This window comes from Amblyraja radiata, chromosome 45 (genome assembly GCF_010909765.2).
Source record: "Amblyraja radiata isolate CabotCenter1 chromosome 45, sAmbRad1.1.pri, whole genome shotgun sequence".
In the NCBI taxonomy this organism is placed as follows: Eukaryota; Metazoa; Chordata; class Chondrichthyes; order Rajiformes; family Rajidae; genus Amblyraja; species Amblyraja radiata.
In genome coordinates, this window is record NC_046000.1 from 977008 (window position 1) to 999883 (window position 22876).

Sequence of the window (22876 nt, forward strand, 5' to 3'; positions counted from 1 at the left end):
TGGTACACGTGACAATAATAAACCTAAATCTTTTTAATTCACACAGTGAGTGCCAGTCATCTGTCATTGTATGAAATACAAGTCATAAAGTGATAGAGCTGTACAGCATGGAAACCTTGTCCATACCAACTAAGTTGACATATTGGGCTAGTCTCTTTTACCTACTTTTGGCCCATATCCCTCTAAAACCTTCCTGGCCTTGTATCTGTCCAATGTCATAATTGTATCCACTCCTATAGATTCTTCTGGAATCTCATTCCAGATGTGGACAACACTCTGAATAAAAGTGTTGCCCTTGAGGTTTCTCTTAAATTTATTCCATCTCACTTTCATCGTGTGCCTTTGATTTTTTGAATACTCTACCCTGGGGGGAAAAAAAAACTTCATTCAGTTTATCCTGCCCATCAGTTTCTTGTATACATCAAAAAGGTCACTGTTTAGCCTTCAATGCTGCAAAGTATAAAGTCCCAGCCCATCCATCCCTGCACTGGCCCTGCTTATAGCTTCTAGAGAGGAATGTGGTGGGGCGCTTACCATTGGTGGCGCAGCGCTTCAACTCATTGGTAACATGAAATAGGCCAATCGTAGAGCTGCCTCGTTCTCCAATGACCAGACGCCAATAAGATAAACAACCGTCGCTCCACAAAAGAACTGACATTTGAAAAGCCCGCTCAAAAATAACATATATTTTCAGCAATACCTTAGATTTTAAGAAATTAATTACACATTTATGTATGATAATGGATCCCCGCATCCACAGTTATTCTATGCTGACCCACCTACAAAACACACCGAGTGTGAATTAGTTTCATGGTGAGAGACTCGTAGGAATGCATTCTTACTATTTTAAACCGCTAACCTATGGGAACAAGATCGCTCTTTGCTTAAACGACATTAGAGTATTGACGGTAGACAAAAATGCTGGCGAAACTCAGCGGGTGAGGCACTTCACAACTAAAACAGCAGCAGCAACAAACACACAAACATCTTGTTTACGTTAATTCAATCTGATGGGATGGATCACTGAGAGAAGTGTATGAAGATTGAGACAAACTAACGAGAAAGGCGAGGGTGAAGTTTCTGTTTCAATGAGGTGGGCAGGAATGTACTCGCATCTAGATTATACCAGGTTTGGACGGCTAATTTGATCAAATTAAACAGAATGAGAACTATCGCCTGCGAATGAAATATCGAACCAGTTGCATCAATGCGGTGTCCAAATATCAACACAACACTTTCCGTGAGACCGTGCGTGAGCAGAGCCATTGGGATTTCCGTTAGCAGCGTCAGCGCTGTGTGGGTCGTTACTTGGAGTTGGAGTATGTGGTCGCCGCCTTTGTCCCTCCAACCGGCCTCATCATTATGGAGATGGTGTAACTCAGCGTCTGTGGAAGGACTGATCAGCGACTGAGGGGCGCGCGTGGAAAGTGCGTAATAAAGGCGTTTGTTGTCCTTGAACCCGGAGCGCGTGAGAAAAGGGGGCGCAGAGCGAACAGGGGCTGGTCGTGTACACACCATTATGAGCCGTGTTGGCATTTACATCGAAACCAGTTCCACTTGAATGACTGAAGTCAGCACTCAGCAGCAGTCTCTGCGGCATCAATTCAGATAAAAGCCCGCAGAAAGAAGAGAACATTGATGTAAAAGGACATTAGAAAGCCACAGCTCTTTCTTCTGCCGGATTAGTGGCTCTTAAAAGAGCCGTTTGTTGTTGGTGGAGAGGTGGAGTTTAGGCGCGCTCCCCGCGGATGCGGCGGGCCAGCTGGATGTCTTTGGGCATGATGGTGACTCGCTTGGCGTGGATTGCGCACAGGTTGGTGTCCTCAAAGAGCCCCACCAGGTAAGCCTCGCTGGCCTCCTGCAAGGCCATGACGGCCGAGCTCTGGAAGCGCAGATCTGTCTTGAAGTCCTGAGCGATCTCCCGCACCAGGCGCTGGAAGGGCAGTTTGCGGATGAGCAACTCGGTGGATTTCTGGTAGCGCCGGATCTCCCTCAGAGCCACGGTGCCGGGCCTGTAGCGATGAGGCTTCTTCACTCCGCCCGTGGCTGGAGCGCTCTTCCGCGCCGCTTTGGTCGCCAGCTGTTTGCGAGGAGCTTTCCCTCCGGTCGATTTACGCGCTGTCTGCTTAGTCCGGGCCATTCTCCTTCAACAGTGGTAGCGCAGTGTGAAATACAGGGACTGAATGACGGAGCCGGCTCTGGGACCCGCTTTTGTATCGTTGGTGAAGGGCCGGCCCACAGCCTCTGAATGGATGGAGCAGAGATGTCACTCACGGTGTCCCATCCCTGCGAGTGCCTGCAGGTTTGTCAGCACCAGGCGGCTGTTTCAGAAGGTCTGAGGCCGGGGGGGGGGGGGGGGGGGGGGGGGGGAGGGGGGGAGGGGAATACAGAGATTTGTGATCGGCGGGTGGGGTGGGGGAAGCTCGGCCAAACAGACAGCACGGACTGCAGTATCATTGGTTGCGGGTTGAATTTCAAATTGCAAGCCAATTTCATTTCAGACGAGAACCGAGGGATGTATTTTATTTATTATTCTGAAGGAATTCAGTTTCTTTCAACTTAATATCAAATCCACTTTAACTTCTCGCTTAAATCATGACTGAATATGCGGCGCGGATTTACAGACCGGATCCCTGTGCAGACGGAATTCAGCTCTGCTCGTGACTGGAAATAAGCGACTGTTACCCAGGGAACGGGTTGGAGTCGACCCTCCTGTTGCTGCATTAATCATGAGGTATATCGGTAAAAGGGAAACTGACATCGCCTTGTCTTGTTTATGATCTTTTACTGTCGGCTTTGCATTCTAATGACCGCGGTGATAAAGTTTAAAACTGTTATGTTCAGTGGTGGAATAACTAGTTTAATAAAACACATTGCAATCTGCATCTACTCGAATGACCTAGACTCTGCTCTTTCTGTGAGGTTGTGGGCGGCTCTTAAAAGAGCCTTTGTTTTGTGTTGGAATAAAGGGGGTAGTTATTTAGCCGCCGAAGCCGTAGAGAGTGCGGCCCTGTCGTTTCAGAGCGTACACCACATCCATGGCAGTGACCGTCTTGCGCTTGGCGTGCTCGGTGTAGGTGACCGCGTCCCTGATCACATTCTCCAGGAAAACCTTCAACACCCCGCGGGTCTCCTCGTAGATCAGACCCGAGATCCGCTTGACCCCACCACGCCGAGCCAGGCGGCGGATAGCTGGCTTGGTGATGCCCTGGATGTTATCGCGAAGCACTTTGCGGTGCCGCTTCGCTCCGCCTTTGCCTAATCCTTTGCCTCCTTTCCCTCGACCAGACATGATGCTGCTTCACTCGAGTCCTGCTCAGTGATAATCTAACTGGAGCTGTCTCTTTTTATACGCAGCGCCCCGACCTGCCCGAGATACGCAGAGAGTGCGAGACGGGGAGAGGAGGAGACAAAGTGACAGACAGTTTCCTCTCATATTCCAGCTCCACGCCCCAGATTCCTGAAAACATTTTTCAAACGGTTTGCCCACAAACCACCCGAAATTTAGCGCTCCGGCCAAACTTTCAGACAGACATTCCGTGGTAAAAGTCAGTCAGTGATATTATCGTTGTCAAATTAATTTGTCTCCTTCCGGTTCATCCTCGGAGCCCGTTCCCTCTGCCGATATCGCCCACCCCACAGCGTTCAGCAGCTTTTAACACGGATGATTTGGCAATATTACTGAGTTGATGCATGGGCTCTGAGGCGGGGATTTTGTCAGTGTTATTGTCTCACTGACAAGGAAACGGCTTTGAACTCAGCTTGAAGCCAAACGTATGCCCAGTCCGAGTGAGGTTTAGCCCGGTCATACATAGAAACATAGAAAATGGCTGTCATCCAACTCAGTATCCAGTACCTGCCTTCTCTCCATACCGCCTGATCCCTTTAGCCACAAGGGCCACATCTAACTCCCTCTTAAATATAGCCAATGAACTGGCCTCAACTACCTTCTGTGGCAGAGGATTCCAGAGATTCCAGAGATTCCAGTTTTTCTGATCTCGGTACTAAAAGATTTCCCCCTTATCCTTAAACTGTGATCCCTTGTTCTGGACTTCCCCAACATCGAGAACAATTTTCCTGCATCTAGCCTGTCCAACCACTTAAGAATTTTGTAAGTTTCTATAAGACTTAAGAATTTTGTAAGTTTCTATAAGATACAGGAAGAACAATTTTCCTGCATCAAGCCTGTCCAACCCATTAAGAATTTTGTAAGTTTCTATAAGACTCCCCCTCAATCTTCTAAATTCTAGCGAGTACAAGCTGAGTCTCTCCAGTATTTCTTTCCAGGGAAGTCTGGTGAACCTTCTCTGTACTGCCTCTATGGCAAGAATGTCTTTCCTCAGATTTGGAGACCAAAACTGTACGCAATACTCCAGGTGTGGTCTCACCAAAACCATGGACAACTGCAGTAGAACCTCCCTGCTCCTATACTCAAATCCTTTTGCTATGAATGCTAACATACCATGGATGGGGGTGTGCATGCCGCCCCTAGACTTCCTGAAGTCTACTATTTCTGGGGCTACTTCCTTAAGTTCTCTGGGATGCAGCCTATCTGGCCCTGGGGATTTATCAACCTTTAATCCATTCAATTTACCTAACACCACTTCCCAGCTAACCTGGATTTCACTCAGTTCCTCCATCTCATTTGACCCATGGTACCCTGCTATTTCCGGCAGATTATTTATGTCTTCCTTATTGAAGACAGAACCAAAGTAGTTATTCAATTGGTCTGCCATGTCCTTGTTCCCCATGATCAATTCACCTATTTCTGACTGCAAGGGACCTACATTTGTTTGTAGCATCCTCCCCTCCAAGACGACCTCTTATGAATCCAACTTTGCCCCCAGGTCGGAGCTAGCCTTCCTGATGAGTTTGTTAATCCTGTTGGCGTCTGCGGCCTTCGCCCTGCTGTCCCAACACACAACAGTGAAGAAGTTGGCACTGGCTACCGCCGTTTGCTAGAAAATCGGGTGATTCAATCCACACCACCCAACAAAGTTGTTGAAAACACCTCTGTATTCAGCTTCCCTCTCCTCACTAATGCTGCCCACAATTGTAGAGTCATCCGAAAACTTCTGCAGGTGGCAGGAGTCCGAGTTATATCTGAAGTCCGTGGTGTAGATGTTGAACAGGAAGGGAGAGAGGACTGTCCCCATGTGAGCCCCTCGTGTTGCTCACTACCATGTCCGAGATACAGTTCTGTAGCCTGACATTGTGGTCATCCAGTCAGGTAGTTGGTGAGCCAGGACACTAATGGAGCATCCACCCATATCATCGTCAGTTTGCTGCCTAGCAGTGCAGGCCGGATGGTGGTAAAGGCACTGGAGAAGTTAAAAAACATGACTCTCACATTGTTTCCTGGCTTCATGGGGACATTTTGGTGTAAAATCTGCAACTGGGGAAGCAAAATAGAAACTGTTTTCTCAAGACGGAAACTTGAACAAAATAAAATCTTGTTTCCAAGGCAGTAGCAATGAAAAAGATCAGCGAAAAATTAATGAAAGAGATAAAGAACAAAGTAAGTGGCGAGAGATGCAGCCAGTCAGAATCGTGTAAAGAGTAAACATTCTGGTGAGATAAAATAAAAGGGAAATTTATTGAGAAAGTGAGCGGTGATTCCGTGCAAAGTGAGCCTGAGGGGCAATGGTGGTAAATCATTGACAGCAGCGTGAGTGGGAATCATTAGCAGGTAAGGAAGTCGAGGAGGCGACCGAAAACGGTTCCTCCCTGTTTCCCCCCCCCCTTCCCTCCACCACTCCCTACACAAGACCCACCAAGAGACACCTAACTAACATTTAGACACACCAAAAAAAACAAAACAAAGTTGAAATAACGAATACGCTGCTGTCAGGCAGCCTGCTCGCAGCGCTCCCACCGACCGAGGGCTCTCAAGACTCAAGAACGTTTAATTGTCACTAGACCAAGTACAGACCCATTGGGTCTGCTCCCACAACGCAAGGTCCCACCACTCCCCAGTTCTCCCAACGCAAGCCGTTCCCCCAACGCAATATTGCACCACTCACTCATAGCCCCCAGCTACGCAGGCGCGACTTATTTTTCCTCATCCCCCAGCACTCATTCCTCCTACTCTTCAGCCTCCCTCTTCAATCTCTAGAGGGAGGTGGGTAGAGAGGGAGGGGTGGTAGCATAAACACTGCCCAGGCCATCACTGACTATGACCTCCCCATCATCGAAGGGATCTATCGTAGTCGCTACCTCAAAAAGGCAGCCAAAATCATCAAAGTCCCACACCATTCTGCCCACACACACATCTCACCACTGCCATCGGGAAGAAGGTACAGGAGCCTGAGAACTGTAACAACCAGGTTCAATAACAGCAACCTCCCTACAGCCATCAGGCTATTAAACATTACAACCTCAAAAGTTGTGAACCACAATAGATGGTTATTATAATTATTATTGCACCTGTGTCCACTGTTGTTTATCATCTATGTCCATCATTTGGATGATTCTACAATTGTCATGGTTAGCAAGTTAACGGATTCAGATTTAGATTCAAACTTTATTGTCATTGTGCAGTGTACAGTACAGAGACAACGAAATGCAGTTAGCATCTCCCTAGAAGAGCGACATAGTATATAAGCAATAAATAAATATATTTACGTGCATAGTCATAGTAATGCAATTATTTTTTTTCCTGGTGGAAGGAGTGTCCAGGGGGGGGCTCAGCACACAGCCCTGTGGAACGCCGGTGTTCAGGGTGAGGGTTGAGGACGTGTGCTTGTCTACCCTAAGAGACTGGTGTCTGTTGGTTAGAAAGTCCAATATCCAGTTGCAGGTGGTGTTGAATGCTGAGCTGTAATCGATGAACAGCATTCTTACGTAAGTGCCTCTGTTATCGAGGTGGGAGAGGGCGGAGTGAAGTGCCGTTGAGATGGCATCCTCCGTACTCCTGTTCTTGCGGTAGGCAAACTGATAGGGATCCAATGTGGGGGGTAGGCAGCCTTTGAGGTGTGCCAGGACCAGCCTATCGAAGCACTTGGTGATGATGGGAGTAAGTGCAACTGGGCGGAAGTCGTTGAGGCTTGCCGCAGTGGAGTGTTTTGGCACCGGCACGATGGAGGTGGTTTTAAGGCACGTGGGGACAACTGCTTGGGCAAGTGACAGGTAGAAGATGTCAGTCTGTCAGCTGCGCAGCACAGGCCCTGCGGACGCGCCCGGGGATGCGGTCAGGGCCAGCAGCCTTACGTGCCTAATTTGTCATCCTGCTTAATGCAGGTTAATCCCGCAATAACGGATGACAAATTAGCGGTATCGTGGACAGTGAATAAAGTTATCTAAGATTGACGCTGGGTCTAAATTAGCTGTGACAGAGGCCCAAGTAATGGCAAATGGAACTTAATCAAGTCAAGAGTGTTTTATTGTCATGTGTCCCAGATAAAACAATGAAATTCTTATGTGCTGCAGCTCAACAGAATATAGAATCATAATAAATAATATAACAAAAACTCAGAAATAAAAGAACAAACATGTCAAAGAGGATTCTCTTGAACTTCTACAGGTGCACAGTAGAGAGCATACTGACTGGTGCATTGTGGCCTGGTTCGGCAACGTGAACGTCCAGGAGCTGTAAAGACTGAAATCTCCGTAATGTTCTCAGGAAGTAGAGGCGCTGATGTGCTTTCTATATGATTGCATCAGTGTGCTGGGTCCAGGAAAGATCGTCGGAAATCTGCACGACCAGGAATTTGAAGTTTTTGACTCTCTCCACCATAGTCCCATTGATGTAAACAGGATTGTGGGTGGTCAACCTTCCTCTTCCAAAGTCCACAATCAGTTCTTTCGTTTTGCTGATATTGAGAGCCAGGTTGTTGTGCCAGCAACATATGGTCAGTCCCTCAATCTCACTTTTATACTCTGACTCATCACCATCTGTAATTCAACCCACAACGGTGGTGTTGTCAGCGAACTTGAAAATTGAGTTTGCACTATGTCCAGCTACACAGTCATGAGTATAGAGCAGGTGGCTGAGCACGCAGCTTTGAGGTGCTCCCATACTGATTATCACTGAGGATGAAGTGTTTCTGCCAATTCGAACAGATTGTGGTCTGTGGATGAGGAAGTCGAGGATCCAAATGCAGAGGGATGCGCAGAGACCCAATTCCATGAGTTTCATAACCAGCTTGGAAAGGATGATGGTATTGAACGCAAGTGCACAGTGTTGCATTTTGGCTGAACAGTAAACGTCACCAGATTGTAGGAAGGATGTGGTTTTGCTGGAGATTCAGCAGAATGTTGCTTAGACTGGAGGACTTTAGCCATGGGGAGAAATTGGAGAGGATTTTCTTGTTTTCCTTGCAACAAAGGAAACTGAGGAACATCCTGTTGCAAGTATATGAGGTTATGAAACACATGAAACACATAAGGCCTTTGACAAGGTTCCACATGGAAGGTGGTTAAGAAGGTTCAATTGTTGGGTATTAATAGTGGAGTAGCAAGATGGATTCGACAGTGGCTGAATGGGAGATACCAGAGAGTAATGGTGGATAACTGTCAGGTTGGAGGCCGGTGACTAGTGGGGTGTCTCAGGGATCTGTGTTGGGTCCACTGTTGTTTGTCATATACATCAATGATCTGGATGATGGTGTGGTAAATTGCATTAGTAAGTATGCAGATGATACTAAGATAGGTGGTGTTGTGGATAATGAAGTAGATTTTCAAAGACTACAGAGAGATTTAGGCCATTTGGAAGAGTGGGCTGAAAGACGGCAGATGGTGTTTAATGCTGATAAGTGTGAGGTGCTACATCTTGGCAGGACAAATCAAAATAGGACGTACATGGTAAATGGTAGCGAATTTAGGAATGCAGTTGAACAGAGGGATCTAGGACTAACTGTGCATAGTTCCCTGAAGGTGGAATCTCATGTAGATGGGGTGGTAAAGAAAGCTTTTGGTATGCTAGCCTTTATAAATCAGAGCATTGAGAATAGAAGTTGGGATGTAATGTTAAAATTGTACAAGGCATTCGTGAGGCCAATTCTGGAGTATGGTGTACAATTTTGGTCGCCTAATTATACGAAGGATGTCAACAAATTAGAGAGAGTACAGAGGAGATTTACTAGAATGTTGCCTGGGTTTCAGCAAGTAAGTTACAGAGAAAGGTTGAACAAGTTAGGTCTTTATTCTTTGGTGCGCAGAAGGTTAAGGGGGGACTTGATAGAGGTCTTTAAAATGATGAGAGGGTTAGACAGAGTTGACGTGGATAAGCTTTTCCCATTGAGAGTAGGGAAGATTCAAACAAGAGGACATGACTTGAGAATTAAGGGGCAGAAGTTTAGGGGTAATCAGGGCCGGCCTTAGGAAGTGCGGGGCCCAATTGGGAAACATTTTCGTAGAAATATATAAATAAATAATTATGATTGAGTCACGTGTCGTGAGTAACATGGCAATTCGGGGAGAGTTCCTTTCACAGCGTGTGGGGAGTCTAGCCAGGGGTAAAGTTGCGAGGAGGGAAGGAGCGATGAGAAGGAGAGGGTCGGGTTCATGCCAGTAACACTCACTCACCGCTACCGCGGCGCTCCGGGCGGCATCGCATTGTGGCCGGGGAGAGAAGCAGCTCGCGTGGCTATGAGTGGCCTCCATCACCGGACTGCGGAACCGACCGCCATCTCAACGCCTTCTGCCGGCCCGCTCACCTCTGGCAGTGCTCTCCGCCTGAACAGTGAGGGGACCAGCTCAAGAGCAAAGATCATAGAGCGGAGTGGGTCAGCGGGTGATGGATAACATCACAGCGGGCGGTGGAGCTTACTCATGTGTCAGCGCGAACAAGGGATCAATTGAGGTTACGCGCAGCGACTCTGGAGAAAAGACCCCTCTTTAGACTGAACTGAACTCTCGTCGGTGAGAGTATCTGTGATTGTCTGAAGAAGGGTCTCGACCAGAACCGCAACCCTCTCCCCAGAGCCCCTGCTCGTCCCGCTGAGCCACCACAGACGGGGAGTTGAAGGTAGACACAGGGGGGTCCACCTTCAACTTCAGAGCCAAACAAAAAACAAAGAGTGCTGGAGGAACTCAGCGGGCAAGGCAGCACCCGCGGAGGGAACACATCACTTATCAGGAGCCGCCACGGGCCAGGACTCTTCCCCCCCCCCCAACAGAAAGGAACCGCAGATGCAGCCATCACCGCAAAACGTCTAAGAATTAACTAGATGCTGGAAAATCGAAGGTAGACAAAAATGCTGGAGAAACTCAGCGGGAGCGGGTGTGAGGCAGCATCTATGGAGCGAAGGAAATAGCCAACGTTTCGGGCCGGGTCTAAAGAAGGGTTTCGACCCGTAACGTTGCATATTTCCTTCGCTCCATAGAGGGGGGGGGGGGGGGGGGGATGCAGGGACTCTTCTCCACCAAGCAAGGCACACTACTCTCTCCCCTCCGCCCTCACCCCCCTTCCTTCCCTCATCCTCCCCCCCCCTCTCTAAAGAAGGAGGCAAGGGGAGGGGGAAGGAGGTAGAGAGAGGGAGATCTAAAGGGTAACTGGTTTTGGTCTCCAATGACCTCACAAAGGGCAGCCAACAGTGGTGGTGAAGCAGAAGGGAGAACTCTCTCTCTCCTGCCCCCTTCTCTGCACCCCCTCTCTCTCTCTCCCCCCCTCTCTCTCCAACTCTCCCTCCTTCCTCTCTCTCTCTCTCTCTTCCTCCAATATCCCCCTCTCTCTCCCCCCCATCTCTCTCCCCCCTTCCTCTATCTTCTCTCTCCAATTCTCTCTCTCTTCCTCTCCCTCTCCCTCTCCCCCCCCCCCCCACTCCTCTCCCCAGCCACGTTTATATCGACAGTTCACTCCACGAGTGTGTGTGTGAGAGCCGAGCAGTGTTTCTCATTCTGACTCTGCCCCGTGAGCTGCTCGTATTGACAGTAATCGTTTCCACCTCTTAACTGAAAACGAGTGGTTTGCAAACTGAAAATCCCCCCTCCGTCTCTCCACGCCCCCCCCCCCCCACACACACACACACAGAAACACACGCAGACACACACGCAGATAGAGAGAGACACACACACACACAGCCACAGAGACACAGACACACACAGCCACATTGAGACACACACACACACTCCAGCATTTTTGTGTAACCTCCCCCACCCCCCACTCACACACGACCCGCCTGCCCGCTCCCGGCGTTTAGCGTTCAATACTCACGGCTGAGTTCGCTGCGGTGCTGGGTCTTGCTGCCCTGTAGACTCCCACTCCCACCCCCACCCCCCCTCCCGGGTCTGCTCCGGCGGCATCGAGTGACACAATATAACGCATTTACTGAGGACTACTTGCTAAATACTGCCTGTTTGCAAGTGTTACAGCAGCAATTAACACATTGTTTGTTATCCATGTTCGTTTTGTAAAAAAATCCGTATCGCGAATTTAAAAAAAATCTTTATTTAACATAGCGAATTTGTATTTCCATATGAAATACAGAAAATTGGCGCGGGGCCCAATTTGGAAAAATCGGTCCAATCAGCCTAGGGCCGGCCCTGGGGGTAATACGAGGGGGAACTTCTTTACTCAGAGATTGGTAGCTGTGTGGAATGAGCTTCCAGTGGAAGTGGTGGAGGCAGGTTCGATTTTATCATTTAAAAATAAATTGGATAGGTATATGGATGGGAAAGGAACGGAGGGTTATGGTCTGAGTGCAGGTAGATGGGACTAGGGGAAAATAAGTGTTCGGCACGGACTTGAAGGGCTGAGATGGCCTGTTTCTGTGCTGTAATTGTTATATGGTTATATGGTATTTCTGGGAATAATTCAGAAGGATCAGTTCATTCCAGAGAGGAAGAAAGAATCTGAGGGGAATAAGAGGTGACCGTGGCTGACAAAGTAAGTCAAGGACAGTATAAACATAAAAGAGAAGAAGTTCAATGTAGCAAAGATGAGCAGGAAGCAAGAGTATTGGGTAATGTTTAAAGAGCAACAGAAGATAACTAAAAAGGCAATACGAGGAGAAAAGATGAGGTACGAAGGTAAGCTCGCCAGGAATATATAGGAGGATAGTAAAAGCTTCTTTCCTGAAGAGGAAATAATTAGTTAAGACAACTGGGTCCCTTGCAGACAGAAACAGGTGAATTTATACTGGAGAACAGGGAAATGGCAGATGAGTTGAACATGGTACTTCACTAAGGAAGACACAAACAATCTCCCAGATGTACTGGTGGCCAGAGGACCTGGGGTGATGGACGAAATTAGGGAAATTCACATTAGGCAGGAAATGGTGTTGACTATGGGACTGGACTATTAGGCAGACCTGTTGACTATAAGGCAGGACTGATGGGACTGAAGGCTAATAAATCCCCAGGGCCTGATGGTCTGCATCCCATGGTACTTAGGTAACTGGCTCTGGAAACTGTGGACGCATTGGTGATCATTTTCAAATGTTCTATAGATTCAGGATCAGTTCCTGTGGATTGGAGGGTAGCTAATGTTATCCCACTTTTGCCGAAAGGAGGGAGAGAGAAAACAGGGAATTATAGACCAGTTAGCCTGACATCGATGGTGGGGAGGATGCTGGAGTCAATTATAAATTATGACATAGAGGCACATTTGGAGAGCAATAACAGGATCGGTCTGAATCAGCATGGATTTACGAAGGGGAAATCATGCTTGACTAATCTTCTGGAATTTTTTGAGGATGTAACTAGGAAAATGGACAAGGGAGAGACAGTGGATGTGGTGTACCTGGACTTTCAGAAAGCTTTTGATAAGGTCCTACATAGGAGACTAGTGGGACTATTTAGAGCACATGGTATTGAGGGTAGGGCACTGACATGGATAGAAAATTGGTTGGCAGACAGGAAACAAAAAGTGGGGATTAACGCGTCCCTTTCAGAATGGCAGGCAGTGACGAGTGGGGTACCGCAAGGCTCGGTGCTGGGACCACAGCTATTTACAATATATATTAATGATTTAGTAGATGAAGGGATTAAAAGTAACATTAGCAAATTAGCAGATGACACAAAGCTGGGTGGCAGTGTTAATTGAGGGGAGGATGCAGGTTGCCTGAGTGGGCGGATGCATGGCAGATGCAGTTTAATGTGGATAAATGTGAGGTTATCCACTTTGGTGGCAAGAACCCCACGAAGGCAGATTATTATCTGAATGATCTCAAGTTAGGAAAAGGGGAAGTACACCGAGATCTGGGTGTCCTTATTCAGCAGTCACTGAAAGTAAGCATGCAGGTACAACAGGCAGTGATGAAAGCTAATGGACTTCATAACAAGAGGAGTTGAGTATAGGAGCAAAGAGGTCCTTCTACATTTGTACAGGCCCCTAGTGAGACCACACCTGGAGTATTGTGTGCAGTTTTGGTCCCCAAATTTGAGGAAGGACATTCTTGGGAGAGCAGCGTAGGTTCACGAGGTTAATTCCCGGGATGGCGGGACTGTCATATGTTGAAAGAATGGAAGGACTGGGTTTGTATACACTGGAATTCAGAAGGATGAGAGGGGATCTTATTGAAACCTATCAGGTTATTAAGGAATTGTACACGCTAGAGGCAGGAAACGTGTTCCCGATGTTGGGGGAGTCCAGAATCAGGGGCCACAGTTTAAAAATAAGGGGTAGGCCATTTAAAACAGAGATGAGGAAAAACCTTTTCAGCCAGAGAGTTGTGAATCTGTGTAATTCTCTACCTCAGAAAGCAGTGGAGGCCAATTCTCTGGATGCTTTCAAGAGAGAGTGAGATAGAGCTCTTAAAGATAGCGGAGTCAAGGGATATGGGGAGAAAGCAGGGAAGGGGTACTGATTGTGGATGATCAGCCATGATCACAGTCAATGTGGTGGCTCAAAGGGCCGAATGGCCTAGTCCTGCAACTATTGGCTATTGTGGGAGGGCAACACTGGATCTAGTATTGGGAAAGTGGGAAAACTGGGAAGGGCAAGTTAATGAAGTGTGTGTGAAGTAACCTGTTGGGACCAGTGACCACAGTTTGATTAGGTTTAAGATAGTTATGGATAGGGACGGAGAGGGTCCAAGTATTAAAATGCTCAACTGGGGTAAGCCCAACTTTGAGGGTCTGAGAGAAGGTCTCGCTCAAGTTGACTGGAGCAGGTTGTTAGAGGGGAAAGGAAGATCGGCCAAGTGGGATGTTTTTAAAAGTGTACTGAAGAAAGCTCAGGATGTTTACATCCCCGTTAGAGTGAAGGGCAAAGCAGACAAGTGTAAGGAAGCTTGGCTGACGAGGGAAATTGAGACGTTAGTAAAAAACACGAAGGATGCATGGGACAGGTATAGGCAGCTGGGATCAAGTGGATCCCTGGAGGAGTTTTGGGAACTAAGGAGTAAACTAAAAAAATAAATCAGAAATGCAAAAAGGGGCCAGGAGATGGCTCTGGTGGTTAGCATTAAGGACAATCCCAAAAGATTTTATCAATACATAAGGGGGGAAAGGGCAACTAGAAGGAGAGTGAGACATGTGGAACCACAGGAAATGGGCAAGGTCCTAAGAGTATTTCTTCTCTGTATTTACCGAGGAGAAAGACAGTAGGACGGAGGGAATTGGAGCAGTCACTGGAAATGTCTAGAGCAGTCAGGTTACTGTCGAAGAAGTACCGAAGATACTGTCGTGTTTGAAGGTAGACAAATCTCCAGGGCCTGATCAGATCTATCCGAGGACATTGATGGAAACTAGAGAGGAAATTGCGGGAGCCCTGGTTGAAATTTATGAGTCGTCCTTCAATACAGGACAGGTGCCGTAAGAACGGAGTGTGGAAAAGTGTTGTGCCTCTTTTCAAGAAAAGGCTGCAGGGAAAATGCTGGGAACTATAGTCCGGTGAGCTGAACATCTGTAGTTGCTTAGTTACTGGAGAGTATTCTGACAGATAGGATATACAGGCATTTGGATGGGCAGGGGCTGATTAGGCGATAGTAGGCATGGTTTGTACCTGGGAGGTTATGTCTCCCAAATCTGATTGTAATTTTTGAAGACATGACCAAAATGGTTGATGAGGGCAGAGCAGTAGATGTTGTGTACTTACATGCACTTCAGTAAGACGTTCGACAAGGTTCCACATGATAGGCTGCTCTGGAAGGTTAGATCGCATGTGATCCAAGGAGAGATAGCTGAATGGATAGCAAATTGGCTCATTGGAAGGAAGCAGAGGGTAATAGTGGAAGGTTGCTTCTCAGACTGGTTGCCTGTGGCGAGTGACGTGCCTCAGAATACGGTGCTGGGCCCATTGTTGTTTGTCATCTATGTCAAGGATTTGGATGAGAACATACACGGCAAGATTAGCAAGTTTGCTGATGATACAAAAGTTAGTGGTTTTGCAGATAGTGAAGATGGTTGTGAACGATTGCAACAGGATCTGGATCGATTGGCCAGGAATGATGGATGGAATTTAATACAGAGAAGTGTGAGGTGTTACATTTTGGGAAGTCGAACAAGGGCAGGACCTACACAGTAAATGGTAGGCCTCTGGGTGGTGTTGCAGAGCAGAGGGTTCTAGGAGTACAGGTGCATGATTCCTTGAAGGTCGAGTGGCAGGTAGATCAGGTGGACAAAAAGGCTTTTTGCACTCTGGCCTTCATCAGTCAAAGTATGGAGTTGGGTGGTCATATTGCAGTTGTATAAGACGTAGGTGAGACTGCAATAAGAGTATTGTGTTCAGTTCTGGGCACCATGTTATTGGAAAGATATTGTCAAGCTTGAAAGGGTTCAGAAAAGATTTACGAGGATGTTGCCCGGACTAGAGGGTGTGAGCTTTAGGGAGAGGTTGGGTGGGCTGGGCCTCTATTCCATGGATCGCAGGAGGATGAGAGGAAATCTTATAGCGCTATACAAAATCATGAGAGGAATAGATTGGGTAGATGCACAGAGTCTTTCGCCCAGAGTAGGGGAATCGAGGACCCGAGGACGTAGGTTCAAGGTGAAGGGGAAGGTATTTAATGGGAATCTAAGAGGTAATTTTTTTCACACAGTGTATGTATGGAGCAAGATGCCAGAGGAGGTAGTTGAGATTGGGACTATCCCTTCATTTAAGAAACAGTTAGACAGATACATGGATAGGACAGATTTGGAGGGATATGGACCAAGCGCAGGCAAGTGGGACTAGTGTAGCTGGGACATTTTTGGCCGGTGTCGGCGAATTGGGCCAAAGGGCCAGTTTCCACAATGTATCGCTCCATGACTAAAATATTCCCTGCTCCCTCCCCGCAGACTAATATATAACACTCTGAAAATAAAACAACGAAATGCAAAATCCAGAAATCTGAACTAAAAATAGAAAACCATAAAAAGATTCAGTGGGTCAGGCAGCATATTATGGAATCATTGTTAGTCAGTGTGGAAATAGGCCTTTCATTCCAACGTTCATGCTGACCAAGGGACTTCCTGAGCGAGTCGCATTTGTGTACCCTTGGCCATTTCCTAACGATCTAGCTGTCCAAATGTGCTTCTGTTTTTCCCAACAAGGATATTTCTACATTCAGAGCGACAGAAGGCTGCAGACTTTTCAAACGGTTTGCCCACAACCACATTCTTCCCGTAGTGTGGTGACTAGAACGGTACACAATACTGTAGATGTGGATGAACCAGTGTTATGTAAAGTTGCAATAAAAGTTGCCTTTATTGGCCTCTTTTTCTTCTTCCATCAGGTTGCCAGGTCATTGAGATCTTAGATGCACGATCTGGTGACATTCTGAGTACATGTCCTGCAAATTTAATCCTGCGTACCTCTATGTCCTGGCTGAGAGTCTTTGTTGCAGTTTCCCAGTAGATATCCTCATTTGTGATGTGGTCTCTGTAGCTAGTCTTCAGGATTTTCCTCAAGCAGTGTTGTTGGAATGCATTCAATTTATTTTTCATCTTCACATTGATTTTCCATGTCTCACTGGCAGAGAGGGCTGTATGGAGGATTACAGACTGGAAGAGCTTGAGTTTTAGCATCTTGGATATCCCGCTACTAGAACATAATGCCTACATTTTTCTGAAGACTGATGCAGCTTTACCAATTCGGGAGTTGATGTCGATCTCTACATCTCCATCTACTGTGAACATGTTGCTTCTCAGACTGGTAAATCTTGTGGCGTTTTCCACAGGTTCCCCATTGATTATCAGTTGGTCTATTGGCGGCTGGTCTCCAGTCTGCATGGTCTTTGTCTTATGGCAGCTGATCTTTAATCCAACCTTTGATGCATTCTCCTCCAGAGCTGATACCTCTTTAAGGATTTGTCTCGACTCTGCTAGTAGTGCAATGCAATCGGCAAAATCTAGGTCTGTGGGGCGTCTTTCTGTTGCAAAATGGGCGTTTGCAAAAAACCGAAGGCGGAGCTGGAAGATGAGAGACGTCCCTCTTTCTGTCTGTCACTCTGAATCTGCCTTTTCCCCTCCTTCCTCTTTCTCTGCATTTCCCCGGCAGGTCGGGGCGCTTCGTATAAAAGAAGACAGCACCAGTCCGCTTGTCACTGAGCAGAGACTCGAGTGAAACAGCATCATGTCTGGCAGAGGGAAAGGAGGCAAAGGATTAGGCAAAGGCGGAGCAAAGCGGCACCGCAAAGTGCTTCGCGATAACATCCAGGGCATCACCAAGCCAGCTATCCGCCGCCTGGCTCGGCGTGGTGGGGTCAAGCGGATCTCGGGTCTGATCTACGAGGAGACCCGCGGGGTGCTGAAGGTTTTCCTGGAGAATGTGATCAGGGACGCGGTCACCTACACCGAGCACGCCAAGCGCAAGACGGTCACTGCCATGGATGTGGTGTACGCTCTGAAACGACAGGGCCGCACTCTCTACGGCTTCGGCGGCTAAATAACTACCCCCTTTATTCCAACACAAAACAAAGGCTCTTCTAAGAGCCGCCCACAGCCTCACAGAGGGAGCAGTGACCACGAGATCTGATTAATTATAATTTGTTATAGGTTAACTGGGGCCGAAAACTTACAAAATTCTTAAGGGGTTGGACAGGCTAGATGCAGGAAGATTGCTCCCGATGTTGGGGAAGTTCAGGACAAGGGGTCACAGCTTAAGGATAAGGGGGAAATCCTTTAAAACCGAGATGAGAACTTTTTTCACACAGAGTGGCGAATCTCTGGAACTCCCTGCCACAGAGGGTAGTCGAGGCCAGTTCATTGGCTATATTTAAGAGGGAGTTAGATGTGGCCCTTGTGGCTAAGGGGATCAGAGGGTATGGAGAGAAGGCAGGTACGGGATACTGAGTTGGATGATCAGCCATGATCATATTGAATGGCGGTGCAGGCTCGAAGGGCCGAATGGCCTACTCCTGCACCTAATTTCTATGTTTCTATGAGATTTGCAACTAATTATATTGCATCCTGCAGCAGTCAATGTGTTCCTGTAAATGAACATTTTGTTACATTTGTGATCGGTTGTACTGTTGTGGAGTGGTGTCAAAACTCCGGTCTGGTGTCGAACAGTCTGGGTGGCATTAGATTAGATTCCTTTATTGTCATTCAGACCTTACGGTCTGAACGAAATTGTGTTGCCTGCAGTCATACACAGAACCAATAAAAACAAAACATACAATAAACACAAATTAAACAACCATCACAGTGAGTTCACCAAGCACATCCTCACTGTGATGGAGGCAAAGTCTTAGTCTCCGTCTCTTCCCTCCTTGTTCTCCCTCTGCGGTGAGGCGTTCGATCCAGGCCGGAGATGCCGCCCTCCAGTCCAACGGACCTCCGTGGTGATGTCGCCGCCGCCGAAAGCCGGAACGCCGTCGCCGCTCCGAGACGGCCAGCCCCAGCATCAGCTCCGGGCAACCGCCCCAGCTCCGGGTCCCGCATTAGGTCATGAAGAGAGGCGTTGCTACATGGAGTCACAGATTCGTGTCGGCGAAATGTCGCCTATTCCTTCCCTCCACAAATGCAGTTTGACCGGTTAAGTTATTTCACGTAATTGGAGTCGTCACACAAATGAAAGTAGATTAAATGTTCCCTCTGCGGATTGATAAATGTCCCCTCATTCGACCTTGTTGAAATTCCCCAGCTCCCCACTCACTGCACCCGGTTGGGAGAAAGCTCCGTGTATCTGACGGAGAGAATGCGGACTGTGTAGAAACCCGGATAGAAGCGGCGCGCTTTGTGTGGGGAAGATGTTGGCTTTATTCATGGCAACTGGAGGGACGTAACGTGGAATGTGAGTTAGTCCGGGTGTTTCATACGACAGCGGATAAACAGAACGGAAATACCCCGCGCCCACCCCAGCCGGTATTCAGCCCTTCGACAGACACGGTGGGTGACTCTGAAAAGAGCCGTTTGATTGACGTTTCGCTGATTTGTTTGCTCTTACTGCCAGAGGTTGCGCTGCTTTTCTTGGGCCTGGATATTAGGCAGCACCAAAGATCATAGCAGCACCCGCCTTGAGCAATGGCCACGTCTCCCAGCTGCTTGTGGAGCTCCTCGTCGTTGCGGACGGCAAGCTGCAGATGTCTGGGGATGATGCGGGTCTTCTTGTTGTCCCGGGCCGCGTTGCTGGCCAGCTCGAGGGTTTCAGCCGTCAAATATTCGAGCAGAGCAGTCAGATAGACCGGGGCTCCTGCACCCACCCGCTCACCATAGTTGCCTTTTCTCTAGGAGCCTGTAAACACCGTCCACCGGGAATTGCAGTCCAGCTCGGGACGGGCGTGACTTAGCTTTGCCTTGGCTTGGCTTTGCCTCCGGTTTTCCCTCGTCCAGTCAATTTCCACAAACTTCTGCGGAAAGAGAATGTGGAAATGAAAGATCCTATAGGATCTTTGGTGGAAATTCTCCTGCACTGGCCCTGCTTATAGCTTCTAGAGAGGAATGTGGTGGGGCGCTTACTATTGGTGGCGCAGCGCTTCATCTCATTGGTAATATGAAATAGGCCAATCGTAGAGCTGCCTCGTTCTCCAATGACCAGACGCCAATAGGAAAACAACCGTCGCTCCACAAAAGAACTGACATTTGAAAAGCCCGCCCAAAAATAACATATATTTTCAGCAATACCTTAGATTTTAAGAAATTAATTACACATTTATGTATGATAATGGATCCCCGCATCCACAGTTATTCTATTCTGACCCACCTACAAAACACACCGAGTGTGAATTGGTTTCATGGTGAGAGACTCCTAGGAATGCATTCTTACTATTTTAAACCGCTATCCTATGGGAACAAGATCGCTCTTTGCTTAAACGACATTAGAGTATTGACGGTAGACAAAAATGCTGGAGAAACTCAGCGGGTGAGGCACTTCACAACTAAAACAGCAGCAGCAACAAACACACACACATCTTGTTTACGTTAATTCAATCTGAAGGGATGGATCACTGAGAGAGGTGTATGAAGATTGAGACAAACTAACGAGAAAGCGAGGGTGAAGTTTCTGTTTCAATGAGGTGGGCAGGAATGTACTCGCATCTAGATTATACCGGGTTTGGACGGCTAATTTGATCAAATTAAACAGAATGAGAACTATCACCTGCGAATGAAATATCGAACCAGTTGCATCAATGCGGTGTCCAAATATCAACACAACACTTTCAGTGAGACCGTGCGTGAGCAGAGCCATTAGGATTTCCGTTAGCAGCGTCAGCGCTGTGTAGGTCGTTACTTGGAGTTGGAGTATGTGGTCGCCGCCTTTGTCCCTCCAACCGGCCTCATCATTATGGAGATGGTGTAACTCAGTGTCTGTGGAAGGACTGATCAGCGACTGAGGGGCGCGCGTGGAAAGTGCGTAATAAAGGCGTTTGTTGTCCTTGAACCCGGAGCGCGTGAGAAAAGGGGGCGCAGAGCGAACAGGGGCTGGTCGTGTACACACCATTATGAGCCGTGTTGGCATTTACATCGAAACCAGTTACACTTGAATGACTGAAGTCAGACTCCATTCAGCAGCAGTCTCTGCGGCATGAATTCAGATAAAAGCCCGCAGAAAGAAGAGAACATTGATGTAAAAGGACATTAGAAAGCCACAGCTCTTTCTTCTGCAGGATCATATGTGTCTGTTTAGTGTTCAGCCATGAGTGAATGGCGGTGCGGGCTCGACGGACCTGATGGTCTACTCTCGCACCTACTTTCTATGATTCTATGATTCTATGATCAGTGGCTCTTAAAAGCGCCGTTTGTTGTTGGTGGAGAGGCGGGCCAGCTGGATGTCTTTGGGCATGGTGGTGACTCGTTTGGCGTGGATTGCGCACAGGTTGGTGTCCTCAAAGAGCCCCACCAGGTAAGCCTCGCTGGCCTCCTGCAGGGCCATGACGGCCGGGCTCTGGAAGCGCAGGTCTGTCTTGAAGTCCTGAGCGATCTCCCGCACCAGGCGCTGGAAGGGCAGTTTGCGGATGAGCAACTCGGTGGATTTCTGGTAGCGCCGGATCTCCCTCAGAGCCACGGTGCCGGGCCTGTAGCGATGAGGCTTCTTCACTCCGCCCGTGGCTGGAGCGCTCTTCCGCGCCGCTTTGGTCGCCAGCTGTTTGCGAGGGGCTTTCCCTCCGGTCGATTTACGCGCTGTCTGCTTGGTCCGGGCCATTCTCCTTCAACAGTGGTAGCGCAGTGTGAAATACAGGGACTGAATGACGGAAGCACTTCAACTCCCACTCCCATTCCCAATCCGACCTCTCTGTCCTGGGTCTCCTCCATTGCCAGAGTGAGCAACAGCGGAAATTGGAGGAACAGCACCTCATATTCCGTCTGGGGACCTTGCGTCCTTATGACATTAACATTGAATTCTCCCTATTTTGCTAGCCCTTGCTGTCTCCTCCCCTTCCTTAACCCTCTAGCTGTCTCCTCCCACCCTCCCATCCGCCCGTCCTCGGGCTCCTCCCCCTCCTCCCCTTTTCCTTCTTTCTCCCACCCCCCATCAGTCTGAAGAAGGTTTTCGGCCCGAACCGTCGCCTATTTCCTTCGCTCCATAGATGCTGCTGCACCCGCTGAGTTTCCCCAGCAATTTTGTGTACCTACTGAATGACGGAACCGGCTCTGGGACCCGCTTTTGTAGCGTTGGTGAAGGGCCGGCCCACAGCCTCTGAATGGATGGAGCAGAGATGTCACTCACGGTGTCCCATCCCTGCGAGTGGCTGCAGATTTGTCAGCACCAGGCGGCTGTTTCAGAAGGTCTGGGGCCGGGGGGGGGGGGGGGGGGTTTTTATTTATTATTCTGAATGAATTCAGTTTCTGTCAACTTAATATTAAATCCACCAGAACTTCTCGCTTAAATCATGACTGAATATGCGGCGCGGATTTACAGACCGGATCCCTGTGCAGACGGAATTCAGCTCTGCTCGTGACTGGAAATAAGCGACTGTTACCCAGGGAACGGTTTGGAGTCGACCCTCCTGTTGCTGCATTAATCATGAGGTATATCGGTAAAAGGGAAACTGACATCGCCTTGTCTTGTTTATGATCTTTTACTGTCGGCTTTGCATTCTAATGACCGCGGTGATTAAGCTAAAAACCGTTATGTTCAGTGGTGGAATAACTAGTTTAATAAAACACATTTCTATCTGCAGCTACTTTAATTCCCCAGTCTCTGCTCTTTCTGTGAGGTTGTGGGCGGCTCTTAAAAGAGCCTTTGTTTTGTGTTGGAATAAAGGCGGTATTTATTTAGCCGCCGAACCCGTAGAGAGTGCGGCCCTGTCGTTTCAGAGCGTACACCACATCCATGGCAGTGACCGTCTTGCGCTTGGCGTGCTCGGTGTAGGTGACCGCGTCCCTGATCACATTCTCCAGGAAAACCTTCAACACCCCGCGGGTCTCCTCGTAGATCAGACCCGAGATCCGCTTGACCCCACCACGCCGAGCCAGGCGGCGGATAGCTGGCTTGGTGATGCCCTGGATGTTATCGCGAAGCACTTTGCGGTGCCTCTTTGCTCCGCCTTTGCCTAATCCTTTGCCTCCTTTCCCTCGACCAGACATGATGCTGCTTCACTCGAGTCGCTGCTCAGTGATAATCTAACAG

At 48.3% G+C, this 22876-nt stretch overlaps 3 protein-coding genes across 3 annotated transcripts; 1 reads left to right on the forward strand and 2 right to left on the reverse strand.

Moving 5' to 3' along the window:
• Positions 1–1677: 1677 nt before the first annotated feature.
• LOC116968532 (histone H3) lies at positions 1678–2179 on the reverse strand. Its single transcript, XM_033015299.1, has one exon. It carries the CDS (start codon positions 2138–2140, stop codon positions 1730–1732), a length of 411 nt encoding a protein of 136 aa, XP_032871190.1. The 5' UTR covers positions 2141–2179; the 3' UTR covers positions 1678–1729.
• Positions 2180–2926: 747 nt separating this feature from the next.
• On the reverse strand, positions 2927–22876 carry LOC116968403. Its single transcript, XM_033015180.1, has 3 exons — positions 22525–22876; positions 21120–21454; positions 2927–3299 (listed from the first exon to the last, which is right to left on the reverse strand). Exons 1-3 carry the CDS (start codon positions 22831–22833, stop codon positions 2981–2983), a joined length of 963 nt encoding a protein of 320 aa, XP_032871071.1. The 5' UTR covers positions 22834–22876; the 3' UTR covers positions 2927–2980.
• LOC116968580 (histone H4) lies at positions 17438–17803 on the forward strand. Its single transcript, XM_033015348.1, has one exon. It carries the CDS (start codon positions 17438–17440, stop codon positions 17747–17749), a length of 312 nt encoding a protein of 103 aa, XP_032871239.1. The 3' UTR covers positions 17750–17803.

Coding starts and splice junctions, on each gene's coding strand:
- LOC116968580 (XM_033015348.1), top strand. CDS start 17,438: ATGTCTGGCAGAGGGAAAGGAGGCAAAGGATTAGGCAAAGGCGGAGCA.
- LOC116968403 (XM_033015180.1), bottom strand. CDS start 22,833: ATGTCTGGTCGAGGGAAAGGAGGCAAAGGATTAGGCAAAGGCGGAGCA. Junction 21,455..22,524: donor CTCTCTACGGGTTCGGCGGC/TAAATAAATACC, acceptor TACCACTGTTGA/AGGAGAATGGCCCGGACCAA. Junction 3,300..21,119: donor CTCTTTGAGGACACCAACCT/GTGCGCAATCCA, acceptor ACTCGAGTGAAG/CAGCATCATGTCTGGTCGAG.
- LOC116968532 (XM_033015299.1), bottom strand. CDS start 2,140: ATGGCCCGGACTAAGCAGACAGCGCGTAAATCGACCGGAGGGAAAGCT.